The following is a 27,662-nucleotide window of genomic DNA, read 5'->3' as shown; positions in this document are numbered from 1 at the left end:
TCTACGTGAGACAGGAAGTGACGCAAAGCCTGGGAGAGGGGTCGGAAGAGGGTGGGGCCAAGCTATAAACAGCCGGTTGGGGGCGAACATCCCCCAGAGAACGTCAGCTTCGGCCTGTGGCGGCTCTGTCGGTAGCGGCCGGAGGGGTGTCCGTGTGAGTGACGCGCCGAAGCCGGAATCCCGGCGGCCCTCCTGGCCTCTCCGCAGCCGGCAGGGCGGGGCCGCACCGGAGGCCGCTGGGTGCTGTCCAGCAGCGTCCGGGAGCCGCAAGGGGCGCGGGGAGGCTGCGGCGACTTCCAAGAGGGCCGGGCGGGATGGAGCGGGGTCCGTGTGCGGGTCTGGAAGGCGCCGCGGCGGCGCGGGGAGCGGGCTGCAGGTGCAGCGAGGTGGAGCCGCTGTGCGGAGAAGGGCTGTCCTGTCTGCTTTTCTGCGCCTTGTCTCGGTCGCGGAGCGGCGAATGGTTTCTCCATTAGGGCACGGAGGGCGAGATGAGGGGTCCCCCACTGTCGTTCTGACCCCGCCATTCTGCTTCCGGTCCTCAGGCCCACCCGGATCCCTTGTCCTCACTAGCTCGTCCTTAAAAGATGCGGGACCTCGTGGGACAACCCTAGGCCGCGGGCGCGGGAGTGCGAGCCACGCTGCCGCAGCGTAGACCAGCTCTGCGGGGAACACGTGGCCGCTCCGGGAAGTGTCCGCAGGGAATTGCTGTAGGGGTGCATGGGTGACCTTGAGCTTGTAGCCCTTCGCTCTCGGGGCCTGCGCGGGCCCTGGTCTCACTGCTGAAAGGGACAGAGCTGTCCTCGACTCGGTTACGAGTGTGTCCTGGGAATTTGATGGGAGTTTCTGTAAGCCGTGCGTTTGAACTCTGGTACGTCCTGATCTTCAGCGTTGCAGCTGGCCTTGTGTGTGGGTTCTCAGTTTTCCCCAGGCAGAAGCCCCCTGAACTCCGCAGGTATTGACTCGAAGATTATTCTGATTGCTAGGCTCTCCTTGTTTTAAGGTGGGAGACGCAGAAATGAGACTTCTGCTTTGTGAACGCTATGGTCTAGAGGCTAAGTAAAAGCTGTTTGGATTGGAATTGGCTTTTGCTTTCAGGAAATTAGCGATATGGCTAAAAGGCTGTGCTATATTGATAAATGCCTTAGAGGCCCATTGTATTAGTGTTTCTAGTGGATGGCTAAAGTAGTAGTGGGTAGGGTAAGAAAATAATATTTTGTGACTTGACTCTTCGGTTAACATTTTTCCCCTGCTTCCAGCGACCGTGGATAGACCAGGGAACTTAATTGCTTTTGCTTTCTTTTCTGGGAGGTGTGGGGTAAGAGGATTGAAGTAGGAAATAGTTGTCCTCTTACAGAAGTATTTGGATACCTGATACCTTTATTCTAGGCTTAGATATGAGTTGGAATACTAGATGCTGATTCAGTTGCGGCTGAGCTGGGCGGCGGGGGGCTGGGGGGGGTGACCTTATTGACAAAGACATTTAAGGTGATTTCCAGAAGTTGTTTTCTATTGCAAAACTCAAGTTTAGGCTCTCTACAGTACTTGTTGGCCCTGCTGGGTTTTTTTCTCCGTTTTAGATTATAATGAACTCAATATACTTCACAAGAAGACCTAAAATTAAAAAATTTTTTATCGATATGAAATATTTTCCAAAAATTTATATATAGCACAGCACCCTTTAACTTTTCGTTGGTGGAAGGTTTTTGTGAAGTAATGGTTGTGAAGTTAGCCTGTGCTGAAGATTGTTGGGTAGAGACAACGACTCTACTGACTCTGCCCTAAGTTGTGGCAGTTATTTGCCTCTGATAATGTACTTTATCTATAATGGAGCAAGGTTCCTGATGAAACCTGAATCAGACAACAGTGAAATCTAGTTAAAAATGACCCTCTGAGGCCTTTTGGAACTCTTCTCTGTGTGCTTCTTGTGTGCTGTCTCAGATGAACACCATACAGGTAGATGGCAATGACTTCAAGTGGTCCTGACCTTTGAGTTGGGCAATCTTTTTACAGAAAGCTGAATAGGAATGAAGATTCTCTTTGTTTTCCTCCACGGCCTTTTCATTTTTTAAAAAGATTTATTTATTTATTTGGTGGGGAGGGGCAGAGGGAGAGAATCTTCAAGCAGCCTCCCTGCTGAGTGCTGAGCCTCTCTCTGGCTCGATCTCACTACCCATGAGATCGTGACCTGAGCTGAAACCAAGAGTCAGATGCTCAAGCGACTGAGCCTCCCAGACACCGCACAACCTTTTCATTTTAGACCCTTAAAACTAGGAAAGACCTTGTCCATCTCTTTACAAGTCATCCTGGGTGTACACAATAATATGTGTCCTGAGGGCTCTGCAGAAGCTTTGTAAATTCATGTAACCTTTTCATTTTCACCTGCAAATGAATAGGGAAACAGTTTGCAAAACGGGTATCCATACTCAATTGCTTAAGAACTTGGAGCCCTACCAGGTAACCTTTCTGCCTTTTTTTTTTTTTAAGATTTTATTTATTTATTTGAGAGACAGAGAACACACACAAGTGGGGGCAGGGGCAGAGGGAGGAGGAGAAGGAAAGAATCTCAAGCCAACTCTTTCGCAGAGCTCAGAGATCTGCTGCTGGATGCCTGTCGCAATCCCACCACTCTGATGATCATGACCTGAGCCGAAACCAAGTGTCAGAGGCCCAACCGACTGAGCCATTCAGGCGCCCCTAAAGTTTTTCTACTTTTTAAAATCTCCCTACTATCCGTGCTTTGCCCAGTGATTCCAGGATAAACCAGAATAGTGGCAGGAAAGGGAGAAGATTCCAGGTCCAAGATTTTCATTATATATTTTATGTAATTTCCAAATGATATGAAAAATGAACTTCATATACATTAAGCATGCCCCAATACTGTTAAGAAATAAAATATCTTTATTCTTTGTTAATTCTTTGTAAATTATTTTTTTTTTTAAGATTTTATTTATTTATTTGACAGAGAGCATGAGCAGGGGGTGGGGGTAGAGGGAGAAGCAGGCTCCCCGCCAAGCAGGGAGCCTGATGCGGGACTCAATCCCAGGACCCCGGGATCGTAACCTGAGCCGAAGGCAGATGCTTAACCAACTGAGCCACCCAGGCGTCCCTATTTTTTGTAAACTATAAATTGTAGACTGTAGTCTAGCTAGTACCTTTGCCTACTTCCTGTCTTCCATCCCATGGCTCAATTAACACATTACCGATCCTCCTCCCATTTTGTGTTCAAAACATGGGGGGCTCTGTTTGCTTAGCTTAGTTTTCATTATTAATGTGAGAAACTGAATAGGTTTTCCAGTTATCTGAGAGCACTAAATATATACAAGGTGCTAGTATGTATAAAAATCAAGGTGATGTTTGGTTTGTCTCTTGTTATAGATTATCAGCAGTGGTGACATCTTGAAATAAGCCATATAAAAGTTGTTGGCGTTAGGTACTAGCTAATACAGTCCTGAACTTCCTTATAATTCAAATCGTTTTATTCCTACTTTCTGGAAATGTGGCATTAATTTCTATTTAATTTTTTAAAATACAGTAACTACCTTGAGGTCTTAAGCTACTTTGGGGTGTCTTAAAACCAGGAGTCTGTACACAATACATATATCCTTATGTCTTTTAACATAACCACCTGTTTATAGACAGTTATAACTGGTATGGAAAGTTTCTCCCATGCTTTTAGAGCACATAAATTAAAGTGATCTCAGTTGCAAGAAAATTTATTAGGGGGTTCTTTTAAATACAGAGCTTTACTGTGTGTGAGGTCATTTTGAAAGAATGACTCATTTGTTATATATAAAACTTAAGGAACAACTTTTATAGATCATAGAATTATCATGTTCTTCATAGATGTGGGATTAAATTATGGGGTTAAAATGGAAATTGCCTAGGTCACAGTTTTTTTCCTCTAACTTGATTTCTTTTATGTTATAATCTTAATTTTGTGTCTAGGTATTGAAATAGAAATAACATACTGGTTTTCTCAGTAAAAAATGTATTTTGATTTTAATTATACAAAATCATAATTATATTCTATTAATATCTTTGTTTATGCAGATGTGCAGTCATTTAATTTCATTGTCATTTATTTAAATCCTCAGATCATGTATTTAAAAGTGTTGTCACTTTAGTCTCAAAATTAATTTAAAGCCAGAAACCTTGAGGAATGGCTGATTCAGAAGAATATTAAACTTGAAAGCTGCTCTTTCCTAGAAAAGGGTGATTAAAATTGGTTCAGGGTGGAGTCTTCTAGTTCTGGTTTTAGTGATTGGGTTTGTACCGTTCTGGTGCAGTGATAGTGATAAACTTTTTGTACCAGATAGGGCAAGAGACTGTGCTTCTAAGATGATCTCTTACTTCTTAGCTCTGGTCTTTAAAGCGTGGGCATTAAATTTTTGTTGTTGTTAATAGGTTTTGATAGGAGACTTTTCTAATTGCCAGTTTATATACTGTCTTTTACAATCTGCGTGTATCTCACAGTTTGCTTTGTGCCATGTGGATGTTAAATGTGCAGTAAGTGTAATTGTAGTATCGGAAAAGCCTTAAAATAGTATGAAATAAGTGGCCATTATATAAAATAAATTTCAACATAATATAACTTTCAAACATCTAGAGGCACTCAAATAAAAATAATTAGAAAATCCAGATTTCAGTTAATACCTATGCTTTAACTTAATATAGGACTCTCTTGGTTACAGAGTTGTTTTGTACTTTTAAAGTGGTTGTCAGGGCGCCTGGCTGGCTCGGTCAGTCGGTAGGGCATGTGACTCTTGACCTCAGGGTTGTAAGTTGAAGCCCCACATTGGATGTAGAGATTACTGGAAAATTAAAAAAAACTTAAAAATAATAATAAAATGGTTGTCATTTATTTTAATTGATGTGTTGATGTATAGTTGACATACGATATTATATTAGTTTTAGGCATAAACATAGTGATTCAAAGGTTAAGATTAATTTCTTAAATTTCTGGAGATGAGAACACAATTTTTATAACCCAGTAACCCATTGAACTTCAGTTTTGGGTTATGTTTTCGGCCTTGAACAAGACACTTAACATCTCAGATAATTGGCCTCTTTGCATACTGTGTTTTTCTTTTTTTGTCTATTCTTTTTGCATCAAAGATCTACCAGATCATTTGTAAGAACTGTTCATTTACTCAGAAGGATCAGGTGTTTGCTCATTTTTATTGGAGATGCTTTGTTACTGGTCTTTGTAGCATGACCATTCTTGGCTTAGTTCTACTTTAGTTGGGTGTTTGTTTTTTTTTTTTCAGGTGCTAGTCTGTTGTCTTTTGTATTTGTTCTTTTGACTACTAAATTCAGTTACTTAAATCTACTTAACATGGGTGGCATTCTAACTAATTTTCCCCACATATTTTTTAAGATTTATTATTTATTTGGGGGGGGCAGGGGAGGAGCAGAGAGAGAGAGGAAGAGAATCTCAAGCAGACTCCCTGCTGAGCGTGGATTCCCACCATGGGGTTTGATCCCACGACCCTGAGATCATGACCTGAGCTGAAACCAAGAATCAGACGCTTTACCCACTGAGCCACCCAGGTGCCCCCCCACATTAAAAAAAAAATTTTTATTGTTATGTTAATCCCCATACATTACATCATTAGTTTTAGGTGTAGTGTTCCATGATTCATTGTTTGTGCATAATACCCAGTGCTCCATGCAGAACGTGCCCTCCTCAATACCCATCACCAGGCTAACCCATCCTCCCACCCCCCTCCCCTCTAGAACCCTCAGTTTGTTTTTCAGAGTCCATCGTCTCCCATGGTTCGTCTACCCCTCCGATTTCCCCCCCTTCATTCTTCCCCTCCTGCTACCTTCTTCTTTTTTTTTTTCTTAACATATATTGCATTATTTGTTTCAGAGGTACAGATCTGAGATTCAACAGTCTTGCACAATTCACAGCGCTTACCAGAGCACATACCCTCCCCAGTGTCTATCACCCAGTCACCCCATCCCTCCCACCCCACCCCCCACTCCAGCAACCCTCAGTTTGTTTCCTGAGATTAAGAATTCCTCATATCAGTGAGGTCATATGATACATGTCTTTCTCTGTTTGACTTATTTTGCTCAGCATAATACCCTTCAGTTCCATCCACGTCGTTGCAAATGCCAAGATCTCATTCCTTTTGGTGGCTGCATAATATTCCATTGTATATATATACCACATCTTCTTTATCCATTCATCTGTCGATGGACATCTTGGCTCTTTCCACAGTTTGGCTGTTGTGGACATTGCTGCTATAAACATTGGGGTGCACGTACCCTTTTGGATCCCTACTTTTGTATCTTTGGGGTAAATACCCCAGACACATGAAAAAGTGCTCAATATCACTCGGCATCAGGGAAATCCAAATCAAAACCTCAATGAGATACCACCTCACACCAGTCAGAATGGCTAAAATTAACAAGTCAGGAAACGACAGATGTTGGCAGGGATGCGGAGAAAGGGGAACCCTCCTACACTGTTGGTGGGAATGCAAACTGGTGCAGCCACTGTGGAAAACAGTATGGATGTTCCTCAAAAAGTTGAAAATAGAGCCCCCCACATTTTTAATTTTGAAAAATTTCAAGCCTATAGGAAAAATTGAAATAGTAGTACAGTATATATATACTTGTACCCTTTACTCTGATTCATCAGTTATTAATAGTTGCCACATTTGCTTTATTTCTTATACACTTTTTAAAACTGAACTGTTAGGATGTGGGGCGCCTGGGTGGCTCAGATGGTTAAGCATCTGCCTTCAGCTCAGGTCGTGATCCAAGGGTCCTGGGATAGAGTCCCGTATTGGGCTTCCTGCTCAGCAGGGATCCTGCTTCTCCCTCTCCCTCTATTGCTTCCCCTGCTTGTGTGTGCTCTTTCTCTGTCAAATAAATAAAATCCTTAAAAAAAAAAAATAGAAGTTATGATACTTTATTCTTTTTTTAAGTTTATTTATTTATTTATTTTAGTAATCTCTTCACCCAACATAGGGCTTGAACTCACAACCCTGAGATCAAGAGTTGCATGCTCCTCTAACTGAGCTGATACTTCATTCTTGAAATCTTCAGCATTAATTTCCTAAGAACAAGGGCATTCTCCTCCAAAAACAGAATACCATTATCTCACTCTCCAAATCTAACATTGATACAGTATTGTTAACCAGTATGTAGTTTGTATTTAGATTTATTTCTCCCAACAATATTCTTTGTCCCTGTCCCCACCCCCACCCCACCTCAATTCAGGATCTAATCAAGGATTACACTAAGTTTAGTTATCCTATAAACTAAATATCTTTGTTAAAGACTCTTTCTAGAAAGGTGATAATATATTTAAAAGTAAATTTGATGTATAATAATCTAGCATGATAATGAAAAGCCCTCACTTATCTGATATAGTGGTATCTATCTCATATTAATTTTCTGTTTTAATACTAGGCTCTTCTTCTGTGTGGCAGCTCAGAATGATGGATCAAGCCAGATCAGCATTCTCTACCTTGGTAAGATATTTTAGGTTGTATTTCTTGTCACCAGTTTGTGAGAATATGAAGTATACAAGAATGACTCTCACCCAGTAAGCATGAAGTAATATTCAAAGGTATCATAAAGTATTTGTTTATGTTGAAGTGGTGGTCTTGAGATGTAACAGATCCCACAAAGGAAGGGTATATTCAGTCTTGAGTAGAGTGAACTTGGAAAATCCTATAAGAACTTCCAGGGTATTTTTTGGGTGGGGTGGGAGGGGGACAGCCAAGTGGATAAGAGGAACTGAAGAAAGCGCTGTTCAAAATATATACCTATGTTAGTAGACATACATAACAGACACCCTGAATGAAAAGGCTGAATGAGAGGAAGGCCAGTGTGTGACCTAGCCTTCATCTGTCATGGACAGAACTAGGCATAGGGAAGCATGTCGCTTTGAAAGAGGCACTTCTTTTTTCTTAAGAATATATAGCAAGTCCTAATAATGGCCCAATAATAAGTACAGTACCCAACCAAACTTTTTGTAAATGTTCCTCTTCCCTTTCTTCTCTTTCATAATGCTTTCTTTCTCTCTTTTTTTCAAATCTCAGTTTGGTGGAGAACCATTGTCCTATACCCGGTTTAGTCTGGCACGGCAAGTAGATGGTGATAACAGTCATGTGGAGATGAAACTAGCTGCAGATGAAGAAGAAAGTGTTGACAATAACGTGGGGGGTAATCATGCCAGTGTCACAAAACCAAAAAAGCTTAATGGATTTATCTGCTATGGGACTATTGCTGTAGTCCTCTTTTTCTTGATTGGTAAGAGTGACCATTCAAAACTTAAATGTTCCTTGTTAAAGACTCTAGGAAGGGTGTTAATTCAGCCAAGCAAACATTTATTTTGTACCTTTTTATGTGCCATTATGCTAGGCACTAGGTATACCAATGATGAAGAAGATTCCAGGCCTGCCTTGAGTTGAGCCTGGTGGGGGGAGAAAGACACATGAATCATTTCATTGTAATGTGCAAATGTTATACTAGAAATACTCACAGGATATTTGTAGCATAGAAGCTTGCCCTAAGGATTCAAGGAAGGCTTCTGGGAAGAAAAGTTACCTATATCTTTAAAAGGTAACTATTTAGAGACACGTGGCTGGCTTAGTCAGTAGAACATGTGATTCTTGATCTTGGGATCATGAGTTCAAGCCCTATGCTGGGTGTAGAGATTATTTAAATACATGGAAAAAAAAACAAAATAAAAAGGTAACTATTTCGAGTTATTATACATTTGACTCTTGAACGACATGGGCTTGATCTGTGTGGGCCCACTTATATGCAGATTTTTTTCAATAAATATATTGGAAAATTTTTTGGAGATTTGTGACAATTTGAAAAAACTTATAGACCAAACTGCATAGCCTAGAAATACTGAAAAAGTTAAGAAAAAGATAGGTATTGTTGTAAGAATATACTGTATAATACATATAAAATACAAAATATATGTTAATCGATCATTTATGTCATCCTAAGGCTTCTGGTCAACAGTGGGCTATTAGTAGTTACGTTTTTGGAGAGTCAAAATTATATGCAGATTTTTTTACTGTGTGTGGGGTCTGCACCCTAAACCCATCCCCCCACATTGTCCAAGAGTCAACTGTATGATTTATTAGATTGAATGGTTTAAAATTATACAAAACTGAGATTATTTACTTTCAAACTGCTTACAATTTGAATAAACCTGTATTTTTAAGGCTTAGCTGAAAATATTAACAGTTCCTATGGGGATATATTATAAGGGAAAATCTGTGAGTTCAGCCATGAAACTTTTTATCCTTAGGATTTATGATTGGCTACTTCGGCTATTGTAAACGTATAGAACCAAAAGCTGAATGTGAGAGACCATCAGGAACGAAGTCTCTGGGGACAGAGGGAACAGAACCTTCAGAAACAGAAGAGTACTTCCCTGAAACACCTTCTCGCTTATTTTGGACGGACCTCAAAACAGTGTTGTCAGAGAGACTGAGTAACACAAACTTCCTCACCACCATCAGGTAAGCTTGAGCTACTTCACAAATTTAATCTCAATACCTAAACAAATACCAATTACTCAGAGCAGTGCAACACAACAAACGTGACAGTCTGGAGGAAAGCCTTCTTAGAGTTAGGGGAAGCTTCCTGTGTTCAGCTGGAGGGTAAACGATTAGTGAAGAATTCAAACTATGTTGGATGGGGAGAAGTGTGAGGACACTCCTTTTTCTTTAAAAAAATCCATAGGTCTTTGATCTTTTTGTCATCTGGCTCTTTATAGCTTGTTGCTTGCTGTCAGACTTTCTTCTGCTTTGATTTTTCATCTTAACCCCTTGTAAGTCATGCTGAGCTTTGCTACTATCCACAAGGGTAGCAGTAGCCTTCTTTACTCTTTAGATCAGGACTAACTTGACTGCCCGACTTGATATAGAGACATATCATGTCTTTAGTATTCCTTGATTTCTTCTTGTTCTCATTAATCTATACACTAAGAAGTGTCCTTAAGGTTTCTGTCCTTTGGTTTTTAAGATCTTCTGTAGACACTTACCTAACTCTGTGTAAAGAATGTATTCATCTTTCACCTATTAGCTGGCTTCCTACAGTTGCAGTGGTACAATAATTCTCTTAGTCTTAGGTTAGGAATCTTGGCATTTTTACTTCATCTAGTGAATACTTTTGTGTATACTATATACCAGGCATTATAGATAAAATGAGAGTATAGTTTACGAAAGAAAAAAATCTATATGATCTATATATATTTACAATGAGACATAGGAAATCAGAACAAGGAGTAGTTTTGCTTCAAAGTAGGTGAAAATTAAAGCTGTACTTCTTGAGTTCACCAACAGTAACACTATCTTTCATTTTGCTTACAACAGATTTCTTGGAAACTATTCATTTCCCCTAAAACTATCCTAAGCAGGTACCTCCTTAGGATGGGGCTCTTGAAGGACCACTTTACTTTGGATAAAGAGTTTTTAACAAGCTGAAGACATAAATTCCTTCAGATATTTGGCCATTTTTTCCTAAGTTTGTCTTTAGTCAGCCCAGGAATTTTGGGTCACAGTTAATTTAGCTATGTTGAGTAGTATTGAGTTATGCTTTTAAAACAATTTGCTTGATATTTGAGTTCATTGTTTATTTTAAATTAAATTTCAGTTCATTTAACAGTGACGGTTTTTCCTCTAGGCTGCTGAATGAAAATTCGTATGTCCCTCGTGAGGCAGGATCTCAAAAAGATGAAAGCCTTGCTTTTTTCATTGAGAATCAGTTCCGTGCATTTCTACTTAGCAAAATCTGGCGTGATGAACATTTTGTTAAGATTCAGGTCAAAAGCAGGTATGTTGAAAGATGGTAAACTGATTTTATGTAAGTAGCTGTTTTCAGGTGTGCTAATATAGCAGAGACTTTCAAAGTAAATAATGCAAGTCAAATGCTAAATGTATTAAAGCCATTTAATTTTTTTCCCCAAGGTTGTCCTTAGCTTCAGCTTCACTTTAACTTAATCTTTTTTAGCAGTGCTCAAAACTCGGTGACCATAGTGGGCACGGACGGTGGCATGGTGTACCTGGTGGAGAGTCCTGAGGGTTACGTGGCATACAGTAAGGCAGCGACAGTTACTGTAAGTAAGGCAAAACAGTGCATGAGATTTTTTTTTTTCCCTGCTGAGGAGCTCAGAAACTCCTTATCATTACTTTTCTTAGGATTTTGGTGTAAATTTACTTGTAAAATGAAACCGATCGTGAGATGCTCTTGTTCTCAACCTCCTATGCCACAGTGAAAGTAAAATCCCAGGTCCTCATCTAGGACAGTAAGGCCCTAGTCATCCTCCTGCTCTTTTCCTCCTTCACTGTGCTCTGGCCACCCCAGCTTCTCTGGGTGTTCCTCAGACTCTCAAACGCAGGCATGCTCCCACCTCAAGGCCTTTATAAAACTTACCTTTTCTTCTGCCGGCCCCACTCTTCCCTTAAATACCAACATGGCCTGTTCCTCATTTTGTGCAAGTCTCTGCTCCACTTCTTCCCTTCTTTAGGGACGTCTTCCTTGATTATCTTGTTAAAAATGGCCGTCCTCCATTCACTTCCCCTTATCCTGTTTTATTTTTCTTCATGGGACTTACACACCTGACATTTGTTTCCATGCTAGAATGTAAGCTACATGAAGGGCTAGAGGTTGGCTTTATGTACTGCTATGTCACAGAGCCTTGGACAGTGCCTGACACATGATGGTGTTTGCTGAATGAATGTGTATATCAAGATGCCATGTGGGGACAGAGAGAAGTAACCATCTTGGCTGGAGTCTAGTCTTAGCTTGAATTTTTAATGCTTGATCTTTTAAAATTTAGGCAAATATGGCCAAACTACTACAGAAATTGAAAAATAGATCTATCTAGGTTTTTCAGGTGAAAAAACATGTTTGTATATCAGGGGTCTATCTGGTGGATGCCTTCAAGCCAGATAAAGTCTTACGTGTGCCATATCACTTTCCCTGGCTACCTACAAGCTAGGAGTTTGGAGGTGGGTGGACTTCTGGCCAAGAACATTGAGGGTTTGGGAGCATCTGGGGCGTAGTCAGTTAAGCATCCGACTCTTGGTTTCAGCTCAGGTCTTGATCTCAGGGTGGTGAGATTGAGCCCTGTGTGGGGCTCCACGCTGAGCACGGAGTCTGCTTGGCACTCTCTCTCCCTCTCCCCCTCCTCCCAACCCCCCCTTTCTCTCTCTCTCAAATAAATTAATTAATTAAAAAAAATAAAAGAACACAGGGTTTTCGTTCACCTGCGAGCTTTCTATATTTGGATATTTGCTTGTCAATGTCAGTTGATAGCTCTGTTAATAAAATTTAGGAACATTATGAGACAGCTTTTATAAACATCTAAAAGTTGATCTATGCAAGTCACTTCATTGTAGTAGTATTCAACAATTTTCACACAGGTTTATTATCAGAACTTTCAGTTAAGACCCATTCCTATGGATGTCCTCAATTATCTAGCATTCAGATGTTAGGAACTTTATGTAATTGGTGCGGCCAGGGCTAGCCTACAGTATCTATATTGGTATATGTCTCTTTGTTTATCATATTCTGTTTGCTTTTCTCTTCCCCCCAAATACTGGAAGCAATGTAAAAGAGATTAAAAGTCAATAGGTCAATGCGAATTAGATTAAAGGCAGCATGTGATGGTACCAGACGTGAATATAGGAGGCCAAAAGTCTTGATTCACTCCTGATAACTGTGACCGGTTCGACTAGAACTCTCTTACATCCTTTCTAGGCTTTCACCTCCTTTTTGTCTTTTTGTTTTCTCTCTTGGGTTTGATCTGTAAAAACCATCCTGTCTCAGACTCTATGGCTGTTCTAATTACCATAATGCTCATTAACTCTGATGTCTTTATTCTAGGGTAGACTGGTCCATGCTAATTTTGGCACCAAAAAAGACTTTGAGAATTTAAACTCTCCTGTGAATGGATCTTTAGTGATCGTTAGAGCAGGGAAAATCACTTTTGCTGAAAAGGTGAGTATAAGTTATTGAGTACACTGGTATCATACCATTCTTCATTTAAATGGTATTGATTTTTTTTACATTCTGAAAACTGTCAGTCTTAAACTCTCATACCTAATAACATAATTTATTAAAGTGTTCAACAAATTACGTACATTCCAATTCTCTAAACTGTAGGACACTTGTAAAACTATGGCAGAGCCACTTGGAGTATTCTGCAGTCATTGTCTTTCAGTGAAAAAGAAGTAATCAGAAATGCTTAAGTGAAAGCAGTTTAAATTTAAAATAACAATATTCTGTTGTCATATAGGATTGTTAAATTATTGTTAAATTAAGGTGCTTTAACTGTTATGTTCTATATAACCCAGTTTTATGTATATAGAGAATTCAGTTCTAACTATGCTTTATGAAAAGGAAAATTAAAAGTCAAAGCTCTATAAGCACCTAGAATGGAACATAGCAAAAGACCGTGGTTGTGTTGGATGGGTTTTTATTATTTGTCTTTGAAACTCCTTGATGAGTTAGTTAAGGCAAGAATTTTGTCTCAACATATAAGCTATTTGAAACATTGAGGGGTTTCAGTGCAGTCCTCTCTAACCCTTTGTCTTTTAGCTTAAAGCCCAATACATATTCTTCTGATTTTGTGTGATTACATCTTCATTTTCTGATCTTTACATGTTTTCCTTTAGGTTGCAAATGCTCAAAGTTTCAATGCAATTGGTGTCTTGATATACATGGACCAGGCTAGATTTCCCATTGTTAATGCAGAGATTCCAGTCTTTGGACATGTGAGTTTTTTTCTTAAGTAAATAAGTTTTTGGATTCTACAAATTGTTGCTGGGTTCCATCTATATTAGTAGAAGTATAACATGCCTTCCTTAAATGCTCTTTTTTTTTTTCTGGGAGAGTCTAGCACTGACAAGAAGATGGATTATGTGACTTTGAGACCTAGTTATTATTGCTAACGGAACCTTCTCAACAGTGTCTTGAATTGGGAATTTGGCGTATGCCATATAAAAACAAGAGTAACGTGTTGTAGAGCCACTCAGACCTTCAGGCTTTGAGGTGCTAAACTAAATTTAGGCTATACCCTCATACTAAATCTGAATCTTCTAGGGATTTCTTGAACAAATGCCTGACAGAGCACTTATTCTTTTGTCTTACTAGGCTCACCTGGGAACAGGTGACCCGTACACACCTGGATTCCCTTCTTTCAATCACACTCAGTTTCCACCGTCTCAGTCATCAGGATTGCCCAGCATTCCTGTCCAAACAATTTCCAGAGCTGCTGCAGAAAAGTTGTTTGAGTAAGTTCTTATTGGAAAGCTCTCTTATTTGAAAACTGGTTTTGTGATTAGAAAGGAATAGTAATCGTTTCAGTTAATTTGATAACATTTAAAACAATTGGCTATAATTTTCCATATTTGGCATATCATGGGGTGGATAGCTGTTAACTTGTAGATAAACATGAATTTTTTCCTCCATAAGGTGATCTTAGTAATTAGACATTGGATTTATAAACTCAGTGAGTCCTTGGTCAATTTACCCAGTGAATTCCTTGTATACTATTCCTGGCATATAGCTTCTGCTTGAGGACTTCCTGAGGTAAAGCACTTTGTTGCCTATGGCAACCCATTCAGTTTTTGGAGTAGGTCTGTTAGAATTCATGTTGAGCTGAAATCTTACTCCCTGTAACACCTGTTAGTTTTAGAGTTTCTTCTTAGCAAAAGAACAATTCAAGTTTTCTAGTCCATAGATTGAATATCTTCAGTTCTCGTGACAGTTCCCAGATGCTTTACAGTCATGATTAGTCCTGGATATCCTCCCTAATGTTTTAGTATCCCTCTTTAATAAGAGAACCCAATCTGATTAGAGGAATTGTCATTAACTTTTATCTTGATCTGGACATATTTCCCACCTGGTATTGGCACAGGATATCGATCTAGTCTCAGACACTTAGGTGAACATTTATTTGCTGTGTGACGTAGAACAAGTTACTCTAACCCCACTGATCATGTTTCTTTGACTTAATTAGATAGTTGAAATATATTCTACCTAATAGGGTGATTGGTTTCAAATGAAGAGCATCTACATGTAAGGATACCTGTATAATACTATGCGACTAGTAACAATGCTATCTGCGAGGCATTTTTAATAGGTGATTTTTATCGTTCGATCACCACTTACAAGTCTTCCCTAACCTGTGAAGCCAGCTCCCTATTTTATCCTTGTGTTGTGGGGGGTAATAATGTTTTGACATACTTCTGTAAGTGAAGCAGTCATTGTTTGGATAACATATGAGGAATTTGATAGGGGAAGATACCTAACTATTAGCAGCATGAAAATATTCTTTTATAACTAAGATAAGAATGTATACTGGTTAGTAGAGAGAGTGAGGAAACATGGGGATGTATTAATGGGCTTGTATGTAAGAACTTCATTCTGAGTCCATCTTGGTATCTACTTAAAATGTAAATTATAACTGGGTCTCTGGCAGAAAGGCACGTGTCAGATGAGGACAGGTAGAGAAATTTTTTAAACACTGGTTAAACTTGGAGGTAACTGATGTTCAAATGATTGCCTACAAGTCAGAGTAAGATACAGATGGTTGGGCACCAAGAAGTAAATTTTGTATATGTTTTCTTTATATGTCCTCTTAGCCTAGACCTTCCCCGGGCAGTAAGGAAGACCGATTTTGAAAGCCTGGGGGAAGCAACAGTAACTCAGAACTCTGATGTTTCTTTTCTTCTTCTAGAAATATGGAAGGAGACTGTCCTTCTGCCTGGGAAATAGACTCCTCGTGCAGGCTGGAGACTTCCCAGAACAGGAATGTGAAGCTCACTGTGAACAATGTGCTGAAAGAGATAAGAATTTTTAACGTTTTTGGAGTTATTAAAGGTTTTGAAGAACCTGGTAAGACCTTTGTTTTTGTTTTGTTTGTGTTTTCCTAGTTCTTTTTTTTTTTTTTTTTAAGATTTTATTTATTTGCGAGAGAGAATGAGAGACAGAGAGCATGAGAGGGAGGAGGGTCAGAGGGAGAAGCAGACTCCCTGCTGAGCAGGGAGCCCGATGTGGGACTCAGTCCCGGGACTCCAGGATCATGACCTGAGCCGAAGGCAGTCGCCCAACCAACTGAGCCACCCAGGCGCCCCTGTTTTCCTAGTTCTTAAGAATGTGGCCAGAAGAGGGAGTGCAGGAAGGCTGGCTTTGGCTTGGTTTTGTGGAATGCTAACTCTTGTCTGTCCTAAAGCGAACTGTTTTGGTGTCAGTTTTATTGGGAGATAATAAGACCCTAGGAAATTAACTTGTCAAAAATTGGCTATTAAGATTAGAAAATCTCTTTTAAGTTACAGGATAGAACAGCAGTAAGCACCTTTCTTCTTAAAGGGGGCAGATAATAAACATGCTGCAGGCTATCAGTCTCAGTTGCAGCTACTTAACTCCAACGTCGCAGCATGAAAACAGCCATAAATGATACGTAATGAACGCGTACGTAGGCTGTGATTTACCACTGACCCCTTGAATGGGCCATCTGTTTAAGTAGAATCTAATAGTCCTATCATTTAGTAAAGAAAGCCCGTGGACTTTGGTTGCTTATTAAACAATTAGTGGGCACTAATAGGTAGCCGATGAGTAAACTTAATTGGTAATGTGGAAAGAGTAGCAATACTAATAAGGAGAAAGAGATTAGTATTGTCATGTGAATTTTTAATTTCTGGAGTCCTAAGTCAGATATGAAATATTTTGTTTACCCTTAGAGCATATACCGCATTTTTACCCTTTTTACTAACATGATTATTCTAGAGTTCAATATTAGAAAACAGTTTAAAAGTTGATTGTATAATTTATCCTTTTTTTTTTTTTTTTTTTTAAGATCGCTATGTTGTAATAGGGGCTCAGAGGGATGCCTGGGGTCCTGGAGCTGCAAAGTCTAGCGTAGGAACAGCTCTCCTATTGGAGCTTGCCCGGATATTTTCTGATATGGTCTTAAAAGGTAGAGTACAAATTTTGAGAACTTGAATATCTATGTGCTGTGTATAGTTCTAAATATTATATGATTTCTCACTTTCGCCTATATTATTATGGTTCACTTATGCTGGGCTCTGAGCTCTTAGGTATAAAGCAGATCATCTTTTGTTGGATCTGCCTTTGACTTTGAAACAGCTTTCCATGTAGTGTCTTCATTGCATTGGGTATCAGCTCCTTTTTGAGACACCAAAAAAGTATTGTACTGGACCCTAATTCTTAGTTTGACATATTCAGAATGATATGGCAAATCTAACATGGTCCCTAAGGAATCTATTTTAAAGCAAGCAGTGGTATACCTCTGTACTAATTTTCTGTAATTTTGTTATAAAGTTGTAATATGTAATTTTATATATTATACTTAGAATACTAGGTATGTTCATATATATTTATAATATATAAACACTTTCAAGCCTTTCTCCCTTGGTACTTGGCCACTTCTCTACACACACACACCCCCCCCCCACAAACCCCCATCACCTTCTTGAATCTTTGGGTCAGAGGGTAAGTTGCAGTGCTTAACTTTTATGCAAAAGTACATAATACAAAAAAATACATACCCAAGGAAAGGGGAGGAATGGAGGGCAGTGGCACATATAGTCCCAAAAGGAGCTGTCATTAATGTAATTCCTCTGAAAACTCTTTCTTATAACTTAAATGTGAGAATTTGTATTCTATTTCATAACAATTGTTTGTAAAGTAACCCAGCATTTTAAGTGATTGACCTCTGCGCAGATTGTTTTCAGAGAAGGTACACGTTGTAGTTATACCATGATTTCAAGTATTTCTTGGTCCAGAAGTTAAGGGGCTCAAAGAATAGAGTTGGGAAAAAAGTAATTTCCTATAAAAACTGGTCCCTACCATGTATTTGAAATCTTTTTTGCAAATGATCTCTTATGCAAGTAATCCTTGTAGATTATTTTAAAATTTATTTTTATTCTGTCTGTTGTTGTTCTTTCACCTGGGGCCTCAAAAGGGAAAGAAATATTTTTTAATCTGCCGTCTTGAATTAGAAATTTCTGACTTCATCTTATGTCAGTTGCCTACCTATAACCTGTTCTAAGATAAAACAACTTGTTGTTACCTTTTAGATGGCTTTAGACCCAGCAGAAGCATTGTCTTTGCCAGCTGGAGTGCTGGAGACTTTGGAGCAGTTGGTGCCACTGAATGGCTAGAGGTATTATCTGTACAGCACCCATCCCCAGAATGGGCAGCTGAACTTGTCTTGGCTTAATTTGTCCTGCAGAAACTATACTCTTTTAGATTTGATTACAGTTGATCCTAAACAACACAGGTGTGAACTGTGCAGGTCCACTTATGTGTGGATTTTTTTATATATAAATACAGTGTAGTCTTCTAAATGTATTTTCTCTTTCTTATGCTTTTCTTAGCATTTTCTTTTCTCTAGCTTATTTTATTGTAAGAATACAATACGTAATACACATAACATACAAAATAAGTGTTGATCAACTATTTCTGTTACTGGTAAAGCTTCCAGTCAACAATAAGCTATTCGTAGTTCAGTTTTGGGGGGTCAGAAGTTATATGTGGATTTTCAATTGCGTGGGGAGGGTGTTAGTGCCCTAACCCCCACGTTAGGGGGGTCAACTGTATATCATTTTTGCCTTTGTATATTTAATCTGAATAGACTCTAAATTTAAAAAGAGGCCCCTAATAATAGCTGCTCCATGTGACAGTTGGATTAATACATATTAGTACATTTAGTATTTTTCCTTCTCTTCCAGGGATACCTTTCCTCCCTGCATTTAAAGGCTTTCACGTACATTAATCTGGATAAAGCTATTCTTGGTAAGTATCCTTTTCATTAACTGTTTATGAATTTAGATAAACTACTAATAAAACAGAAGAAAGCTTTTTACAGCAACACTCATTATTTTCTACAATTTACATTGTCCATTCCCTGATTAAGACTGACTTAGCTTTCTCTTAGTAGTCCATTAAATTGTAGAATGGGTGCAGATTGCCTTGTTGAATGCAACAGTTCCCAGTGTGGTCCTCAATTAGCAGTATTCGGATCACCTGGGAACTGTTAGCAATGTAAAATTTCAGACCTTTTGAGTCTGAAACTGGAGCACAAGTCCAGCAAACTGTGTTTTAACAAGCACTGTGGTGATTCTGATGCACTAAAGTCTGAGTCTGGATTGTTTTTTAGACAAGAAGGAACTAAACCGTACCATATAGAATGGTACTTCTAGAGACTAATTCACTTCTAGCTAGATGGTGGCATCACAAATAGAAATACCAGGTAGTCAAACTTCTAAAAGAATTTGAATGTTATTAAAAGTGCAGAGGTAGCCAGTGGATGAACTGAGAATAGTAAAATATCTCATTGGAAAGAAAAAGGAAGGAGTTAAAATTGAACTAAATTTTTATTGGATTCGTCGTTATTGCTATCTTACCTATACAGCAGAATGTATGGAGTGTAGCGAGCAGACAGTAGCTAGCAGATGACTGCCCTAATTAGGTGAACTAGAAAGGTACCAAAAAACCAATCATTAACATTAACATATGCCAACTCAGGAGTAAGAGCTTCAGTCGAGTCAAATTAGGGTTAGCAGTTACTAAAGAAGTTGACTCTTAAATCACTTCTTTTGTCTAGTTCTTGAAGAGGATAATTGTATTTGGCCACTCATCTAAGTTATTGTCTTCCTTTTTTGTTGAGTACTTTTGGTTGTAGAAGCTGCCATGTAAAAATTACTTGACTAGGGAAGGGGCAGTGTTTTTAAAATAATCTCTTTGCAGGTACCAACAACTTCAAGGTTTCGGCCAGCCCACTGTTGTATTCGCTTATTGAGAAAACGATGAAAGATGTGAGTGTATACCTAATTACAAAATCTGTAACTTATTTTTCATCTAATTTACAATAAGATGGAAAATGATGTTTAAACCCTCATAAGTAACCACGGTTTGCAACAGGGAGGAATGAGATTTGGCGTAATGGGCTTAGAGGCCATATATATCGGTAATGATTTTTTTTTTAAGGATTTTATTTATTTACTTGAGAGAGAGAGAGCACAGAGAGAGAGGGAGAATCAGACTCCCTGCTGAGGATTCTGAGATCATGACCTGAGTCGAAGGCAGACGTTTAAGCAGCTGAGCCACTCAGGCGCCTGTGGAATGATTAAAGACGGATGGAACAAGGGTCAGAGAACTTGACCTGGATCCTATGGGAAACTAGGAATTGCTATAGAGTCTCCAGCAAGGCAGTAATGTGTTTGCAGGTTAGGCTGCAGTAGTATAAAATGAGCTACAAGGGAAAAAAAACAGAAACAAGATAGGCCTATCATGAAGGCTAGAAAGGGCTTTTAGAATTGAGGCTAACCCACCTTTAAAATGGTTAAAGGAGGAGAACATTTTTTTCTCCTTGTAACTGAAGGGAACCGTGACAGCATGAGCCTAGTAGGAATAACTTTAGAAATTTGAGATTGTTTTAACGATCTTAAATTTTTTTCAAGAAGATACAGTAAATTTTTCAAGAAGATACAGTAAATGTTTATAGATCTAAATATGTTTGTGACCAGCCTGAATAACTATGTCCAGAAAGATTCATTTTAGTGACAAATTAATTTTTTATTTTACAGGTGAAACATCCGGTTACTAAGCAGTCTCTTTATCGGGACAGCAACTGGATCAACAAAGTGTAAGTTGAGAAAAGTGAATGAACGGCTTATAGAAAAGCAAAATCATCCAGTAGCACCTGCTATGTTAGGTAGAAATCTAAACCTAACCTTGCAGTGAGCTTACCTGTACTTAGAGTCAATTTAAGAATTTATTTGGGGATAGGGGTAGGGTTGCATGATAGCACAGTTTGCTACTTAGAAAACTTTCTAGAGACACATTCTTGCTTTCCTTGCAGAGAGGAATTTTCTTTGGATAATGCTGCTTTCCCTTTCCTTGCGTATTCTGGAATCCCAGCAGTTTCTTTCTGTTTTTGTGAGGTAAGTCTGAACTCTAAAGTTATATCTTAGATCTTCTTTCATCAATTTTGAGACCTAGAGTGCTTAAAATGTTTTAAGAAGTTATACACATGCAGTTATTGCATGCTCCCTTATTATCAGTCTCGACGTAGAATTGTTCTCAGTTAGCTTAATTAGCAGTTGAATTTATTTGCTAAAACATCTTCAATTAGGTATCATGAGTTTTAATAACAAGGCTACTACCTATTGGACAGTGCAGATATAGAATATTTCCACCAAACAGAAGGTTCAACTGGACATTGCTGTACTTGATACCTGTTAAGATATCGTTCTAGACATTTGTCCAAAGATGTTAATCTCTTGAACAGGGATTATGGGTAAAAGCACAAAAACCAAACAGATGTAAGGTTGTTACGAGACAGAATTTTGAACAGACCAAGTTGTAGGAAAGCAAGATTGGCTTGTTTCAGGAGCCAATTAGAAGGCCCTGAAGGCTACTCTGAGTAAACAGAAGGATGAAGGCCTCTGTGCTGAAGTGCTAAAGTTGGAAAGCCAGGCCTGTAGTGGGCTCTCCAAGGGATGAAGAGATCCTGGAGTTTTAGTATAGGAGGTCAGGGTGGAAAGTGTTAACTTTTGCATCGAATTATTGATCTCATGGAGGCCAAGTCCTCACGTGACTTTTTATCACTGGATGTTTTGGCCTGGGACTAGGAGGGGAAAGGTCTGAAGCAAGGGAGTGATGTAAGATCTGGATTTGAAGATTAACATAGCTGGAACTCTCTTGACCTTCTGCTAGAACAGCAGTGTGGATGGCATTGAAATAGCGGGTCACAATATCTGTTTAGTACATTAGGAAGAACTGAATGTCTGGTCCTAGGGTTGAGGAGATTTATGAATGATTTCTGTTGACCTCCAGAAGGTTTTTAAAAAACTTCTTACTGACTTCTTACATGTCAAAAACCTAGCAGGTAATACAGAATAGTCTATATAGTCTGAAAGTAAAGAAAATAGAGTTGAAGAAATAGTTACTTAAATTGTCTAATGAAGGTAGAGACAACCTCTTGTTAGAAAGGTAACACATATGAATGGATTGAGTGCTGAATCATTAGAAAGAAGGTCAATTTTAGTCTAAGTGTGACACTTTATATCAAAAATACACTTCACATATGCTGTCCTCTTTCCTTATTTAATGAGCCAAACTTCCCAGAGAGTGGAAAATAAGGATACAACCTCAAGAAATTTGGCTGGACATCTGTTCAGGGTATATGATGCAATAGAACAGGGATTCTGTAGGACCTAGAAGAAAGCAGTCATTCTAGGAGCAGGTTAGGTTCAGAGGAAGTAGCAAAAGTGGTACCAGTGTAGTAGATGGGAGATAAAATTGGAGTAGGAATACATTAGAAGCAAGGGAAGAATCCCAACTACTATTACCTTGATAGTGAAATGAATGTGGGGCTCCTGTTCTTAGGACCCACCTGTGAGTACATTCACCTACCTTTGTTTTTCAGGGCACAGATTATCCTTATTTGGGTACTACCATGGATGTCTATGAGAAACTGAAACAGAAAATTCCTCAGTTGAATGAAATGGCACGTGGAGCAGCAGAAGTAGCTGGTCAGCTTATAATGAAACTTACCTATGATCTTGAATTGAACCTGAACTATGAGATGTATAATGACAAAATACTTGCATTTGTGAGGGATATGAACCAATTCAGAGCAGACATAAAGGTGAGCACTAATTAAAATCAGGTTCTTAGTGCTGAAATATCCAACAGTTTGAAGAATGATGTTTAGCTGTTCCTGAGGAGGGACAGGGTTGGTAGCTGAAGTACATTTTAAAGTGAACTAATGTATAAGTTTTCATAGAATTTGTAACTCATTTGAAAGGAAAGTTGAGAGGCTGTGGGTTATAAATCTAGGCTATACCACAGTAAGTATTTCAGAATCTAATTAGCCTAAGGTATGTTATGTTTATGTAATTCCAAGCGACCTGTAAAGAGGACCCAGAGAATATAAAGATCTCAACCATGACTCTGGACCTATGAGTTTGGGCCATATATCATATGATATCTCTATATATATATCTATATATATATATCATATATCATGCCTTTCAGGGATGTCACAGATGGAGAGAGAACATAGCCAGTAATTACAATCTTACTTAGTGTTGGTTCTGTGTGCCTAGTATTCAAATCCTTGATAAAATCAAATTAATAGTAATAGGTGGCTTCCAACTGGTTTTATGGTACTAGAAGTCAATTTAACAGATCCCTTAAATGAAGTAAATCACTGATAAGTCTTAATGATTATGGCTTTCTTGAAACTTGATACTATAATTGATCAGAAAATGGGACTTATGAGAAAAATTACTAGATTGTGAAGTTCATTGAGCCAAAATGGTTAAGATTTTCCCCCATCAGCAAACTGGCCTGGAAACAATATACTGCACAGGATTATATATTAAGTAAATTCTGTTAAATTTCTTGATGAGGACGGCTTCCTTGGGAGACTAAGAATGGATAACTGTGCCATCTGCTGGGCTCAGATACGAGTGTATTACTCTAGTTCATAGAGCCTGGGGCCTCATGGGCAAGGTGCCTAAGTCTAGCATTCTCTGCCTGCGAGTCACCCCCTTTTATCAGAACTGTCTCAGTTGCTACCACTAAATTAGAAAGGTATGTAGAATAATATCCTTAGAATAAATATCTCATAGAAGTTTCATGTCTTTCTGCTTCAGGAGATGGGTCTGAATCTACAATGGCTGTATTCTGCTCGTGGAGACTTTTTCCGAGCCACCTCCAGACTAACAACAGATTATAAGAATGCAGAGAGAACAAACAGATATATCATGAGGGAGATCAATGACCGTATCATGAAAGTAAGTAAATGTCTAAAAAAGGGAGAACTAAAGTATGTTGATATTTCATTGGTAAATCTTGCATTTCTAAAAAGTAGAGTAGGGATTCCAGGACCTTAGAATCCTTTGCTGCTTTAGAATTGAGCACAGATTTTTAACTCTTATTAGCAAGACCTAGAACTGACATATCTAAACTGGAAATACAAAAGGCATTTGACCTAGTATTAACCTTTTTAGAAAGGGATCATTAATGATTTTTAGCTGTCATTTTCTCTGTATTCCTGTTCTCTAATTCAGCCCTTAACTGCTTTTATCTTAATCTGCTTGGAAGAGGCAGGAGACTTCATTACAGTGGGAACTTGTAAATCTTCCATATGTATGCTCTGTAACTAAAAAAAAAAAATACAATTAGAGTTCACTTTTACAAATGAATTGACAGTTTACTTTATAATTTTCATGTTAGAAGATTAGTAACCTGGTTCTCCACGTTCTTAAATTTGGGGATTTTTAACATTTAAAGTGAGAGAATGACGGTTGTTTTACTACATCAGGTCCTCCCCTCACAGCAAAAGTCCCAGCACTGTGTAAGTTCTCTTGTATGTTTTTGTTTCCATAGGTGGAATATAACTTCCTCTCACCCTACATATCTCCGAGAGATTCTCCTTTCCGACACATCTTCTGGGGGTCTGGCTCTCACACTCTGTCAGCTTTACTAGAGCATCTGAAGCTGCGTCAGAAAAATAACAGTGCTTTTAATGAAACACTGCTGAGAAACCAGTTGGCTCTAGCAACTTGGACTATTCAAGGAGCTGCAAATGCCCTCTCTGGTGACATATGGGACATTGACAATGAGCTTTAAATGTAATGCCCATAACTTCTCTAAGAACATCAGGGTAGTGTGATTTCTAGACTTGTGCTGGTTGTGCTAAATTTTTAGTAGGGCTACAAAACCTAATATTGTTAAAATTCTACCCAACCATCTTGGTACTCCTAGATATCTTTAGGCAGCAGCTTTTATTACAGGGTAGGTACCTGCACTTAAAGTGAATAACGACTTAAAAATGTTCATAATAGAATCTTTTCTCTGATCATCTCTAAAATTTTAAATGCTTTGTATGGTAACTGCCTCTTTCTTGTTACAGTTATGAAAAAGTCAGAACCAGTTACATGAATTATTGCTCTAAATCCTAAGGACATGAACTGCTATCTTCTAAGGGGGAGGAGGAGGGTGGTACCTGCTGAAGGCTGGAAGTGGTGGCTTGGTGTGATCCTCTGCCTTCATTTGGTGCTGGATAGGAGATACCAGGTTGTAAGACCTCATTCTCCAAATGAGATATATGCCTTCTTTAAGGATTTAGCTGGTTTCCACATCCTTGAATGAAACAGTTAACTTTCAGAAGAGATGGGACTTGTTTTCTTGCCCATGAGGTCTGAAGCAGAGGTCCTTCAGTTGAATAAAATGAGGTTCAACTGTTTATCACAGGAGTAAGGCCTTAATGTGTTAACCTCAAGATTATTTATGAAAAGAGGAGACCAGAAGCCAAAGACCTATATTTTCTTTTCATCTGCCCCTCCCCCGTAAGCCTTTGTTCATTAGTTTTTTGTCGTTTTTGTGTTTCCCGAAGTATTTTGAAAGAGAACCAGCTTCAGGTGTTTAATTTCAAACTCAGTTTGTCAGACGTTAAAGAACACACTGCCAAATTTTGGCCAAAGTGTTAATTTTTTGGAAAAGCTTTCTATCATTTTGGCACTGAGATATTTATTGTTTATTTATCAGTGACAGAGTTCACTATAAATGGTGTTTTTTTTTATAGAAGATAATTATCGGAAGCAGTGCCTTCCATAATTATGACAGTTATACTGTCGTTTTTTTTTAATAAAAGCAGCATCTGCTAATAAAACCCAACAGATACTGGAAGTTTTGCATTTATGGCCAACACTCATGGGTTTTAGAAAACAGCCACAAGCCAAATAAAATTTTAAAGCTAAATATCAGTAAAGAATTCCATTTAATTGGGGGTTGCTAATCAAGTTAGACTTCTGTTTAGCCAACCAGATAAAAATAGCAGTTCTCCTAAAGGGAAGGAATTGTAACCAAGTCATAAATTAATGTCACTTAAAGGCTTGATAGTACTCATATGTGTGAAATTTTACAGCTCAATTTATCCAAGGTGTAACTTTAATTCGAATTTTGCAAAATTTCCAGTACCTTTGTCACAAACCTAACTCACATTATCGGAAGCAGTGTCTTCCATAATGTATAAAGAACAAGGTAGTTTTTGCCTACCACAGTGTCTATATCGGAGACAGTGATCTCCATATGTTACACTAAGGGTGTACGTAATTATCGGGAACAGTGTTTCCCATAATTTTCTTCATGCAATGACATCTTCAAAGCTTGAAGATCGTTAGTATCTAACATGTATTCCCAGCTCCCTATAATTCTCTTTTAGTTTTAGTTGCAGAAACATTTTATGGTCATTAAGCATTTGGTGGGTGAATTCAACCACTATAAAATAAAATTACTTCCTTCAAGATTCTTTGTTTTTAAACCTAATGTAGTATCTCGTTATATTTGTGGTTTCTCCAGGTCTTCTGTTTAGCGGGAAAGTAGTATACATTTATAATGTTTGCCGTTGACAAATGAATTTAACTTTATCCCCGTATTTGTATGTTCTCTCCTGTAAACTTAGTTCATACAAGTTGGAATCCAGAATTGACCTTTTAGCTTAAATCAGGGGAAACTTGCGTAGGAGGCCTGGGGTGGGGGGGTGGGGAGTGAAAGGTGTAGGGAAGTGAGGCTTGCAAAAGGATCTTTGATCATGTCTACCTACCCATTAGTATGTGGTGGTTTTCAGTTAAATATAGATGTAAACAAATAAATTTGAAGCTACATGAGTAAGACTTTATTTTCTGGTCAGCCATCATTATAAACCTGATAATCAGCTGTTTGTCATAGGGCAGTAGTTCACCCTAAGAAATCGTCACGTAAGAAAAAGTCCATAGGGTCTCTTAAGGTTCCTAAACTTAGCGTCACCTGCCTAAGTTAGCCTCGATCTAGATGATTACAGCCTCACTGAACTGCTTCACTGCTCGCAGTCTGTTTAGTCTTCACAGTGTTTTCTCTTGAACTGGTATTTAGTGTAGCTGAGTGAAAAGGTCATAGCTGAGATCCCTGGTTTGGGTATCATGCTTTATCATACTTTAATGAAAGCTCAGTAACTTCAAGACATAATATGAATAATGGGCATCCATTTACAGCAATAAATCTCTTCAAAAACCTCTTTTCCATGGTGAGGATTCAGTTATTTCTAATCCAAAAAGCCACTAAGTGGTAAGAGGCTTAATATTCCTGAATGAAATGTGTATCTGACTAGCAACAACCTGCTGGACTTCAGATTTTTTCTGGTTATAGATATCAAGTGCATTTTGAAGGTAAAGGATAAAAGAAATGAGCTCTATCATGACTCACTGTTCTAGAACTTGCATGACCTTTACTGTGTTTCCTCTTTGAATGTTCTTGAAATTTCAGTTGGCTAAACATGGCTTATTAGACTTGCCAACCTACTGCTCATCTATATCTTTGTAAACAAGTGATATGCCCTTAAAATTGTGTCCAAGCTGGTATGTGCAACAGTGTGGAAATCCCTTACCTGATTTAATAAAAATGCTTGAACACTGAGTCGTCATTTTTTAAAATAGACTTTATTTTTTTAGTGCAGTTTTGGGTTCATAGCAAAATGGAGCAGAAAGTATGGAGTTCCCATAAACTCTCGGCCTGCACACCCCTGGCCCAGCTTCCCCCACAATCAACATCCCCCACCAGAGTAGGACACAAGTTACAACTGATGAACATACATT

The 27,662-nt window shown here is 38.7% G+C and overlaps 1 protein-coding gene across 5 annotated transcripts; it reads left to right on the top strand.

The window, feature by feature from the left end:
- TFRC (transferrin receptor) lies at positions 1-27,483 on the top strand. 5 transcript variants are annotated; one of them, XM_064575598.1, is made up of 20 exons: positions 59-154; positions 2,394-2,454; positions 7,426-7,487; positions 8,061-8,271; positions 9,290-9,503; positions 10,669-10,818; positions 10,996-11,101; positions 12,874-12,987; positions 13,665-13,763; positions 14,143-14,282; positions 15,731-15,888; positions 16,850-16,969; positions 18,093-18,178; positions 18,747-18,810; positions 19,765-19,832; positions 20,604-20,662; positions 20,879-20,960; positions 22,448-22,669; positions 23,682-23,822; positions 24,418-27,483. In XM_064575598.1, exons 3-20 carry the CDS (start codon positions 7,452-7,454, stop codon positions 24,658-24,660), a joined length of 2,313 nt encoding a protein of 770 aa, XP_064431668.1. In that variant the 5' UTR covers positions 59-154; positions 2,394-2,454; positions 7,426-7,451; the 3' UTR covers positions 24,661-27,483. The 5 variants fall into 5 exon arrangements, with proteins under 5 accessions (XP_045759028.1, XP_045759024.1, XP_064431668.1 ...); XM_045903072.3 differs by lacking the exon at positions 2,394-2,454 and having other exon boundaries at positions 1-154; positions 10,999-11,101; XM_045903068.3 differs by lacking the exon at positions 2,394-2,454 and having other exon boundaries at positions 1-154.
- Positions 27,484-27,662: the final 179 nt, after the last annotated feature.

The sequence above is a fragment of the Mirounga angustirostris genome, unplaced genomic scaffold, assembly GCF_029215605.1.
Source record: "Mirounga angustirostris isolate CCGP_5_RB_7025 unplaced genomic scaffold, mMirAng1.0.hap1 SCAF_1, whole genome shotgun sequence".
NCBI lineage: Eukaryota > Metazoa > Chordata > Mammalia > Carnivora > Phocidae > Mirounga > Mirounga angustirostris.
The sequence above is the reverse complement of the archived record's forward strand: the minus strand, read 5'-3'. Positions and strand labels throughout refer to the sequence as shown.

Coding starts and splice junctions, on each gene's coding strand:
- TFRC (XM_045903068.3), top strand. CDS start 7,452: ATGATGGATCAAGCCAGATCAGCATTCTCTACCTTG. Junction 10,819..10,995: donor AAGATTCAGGTCAAAAGCAG/GTATGTTGAAAG, acceptor AATCTTTTTTAG/CAGTGCTCAAAACTCGGTGA. Junction 11,102..12,873: donor GTAAGGCAGCGACAGTTACT/GTAAGTAAGGCA, acceptor TCTTTATTCTAG/GGTAGACTGGTCCATGCTAA.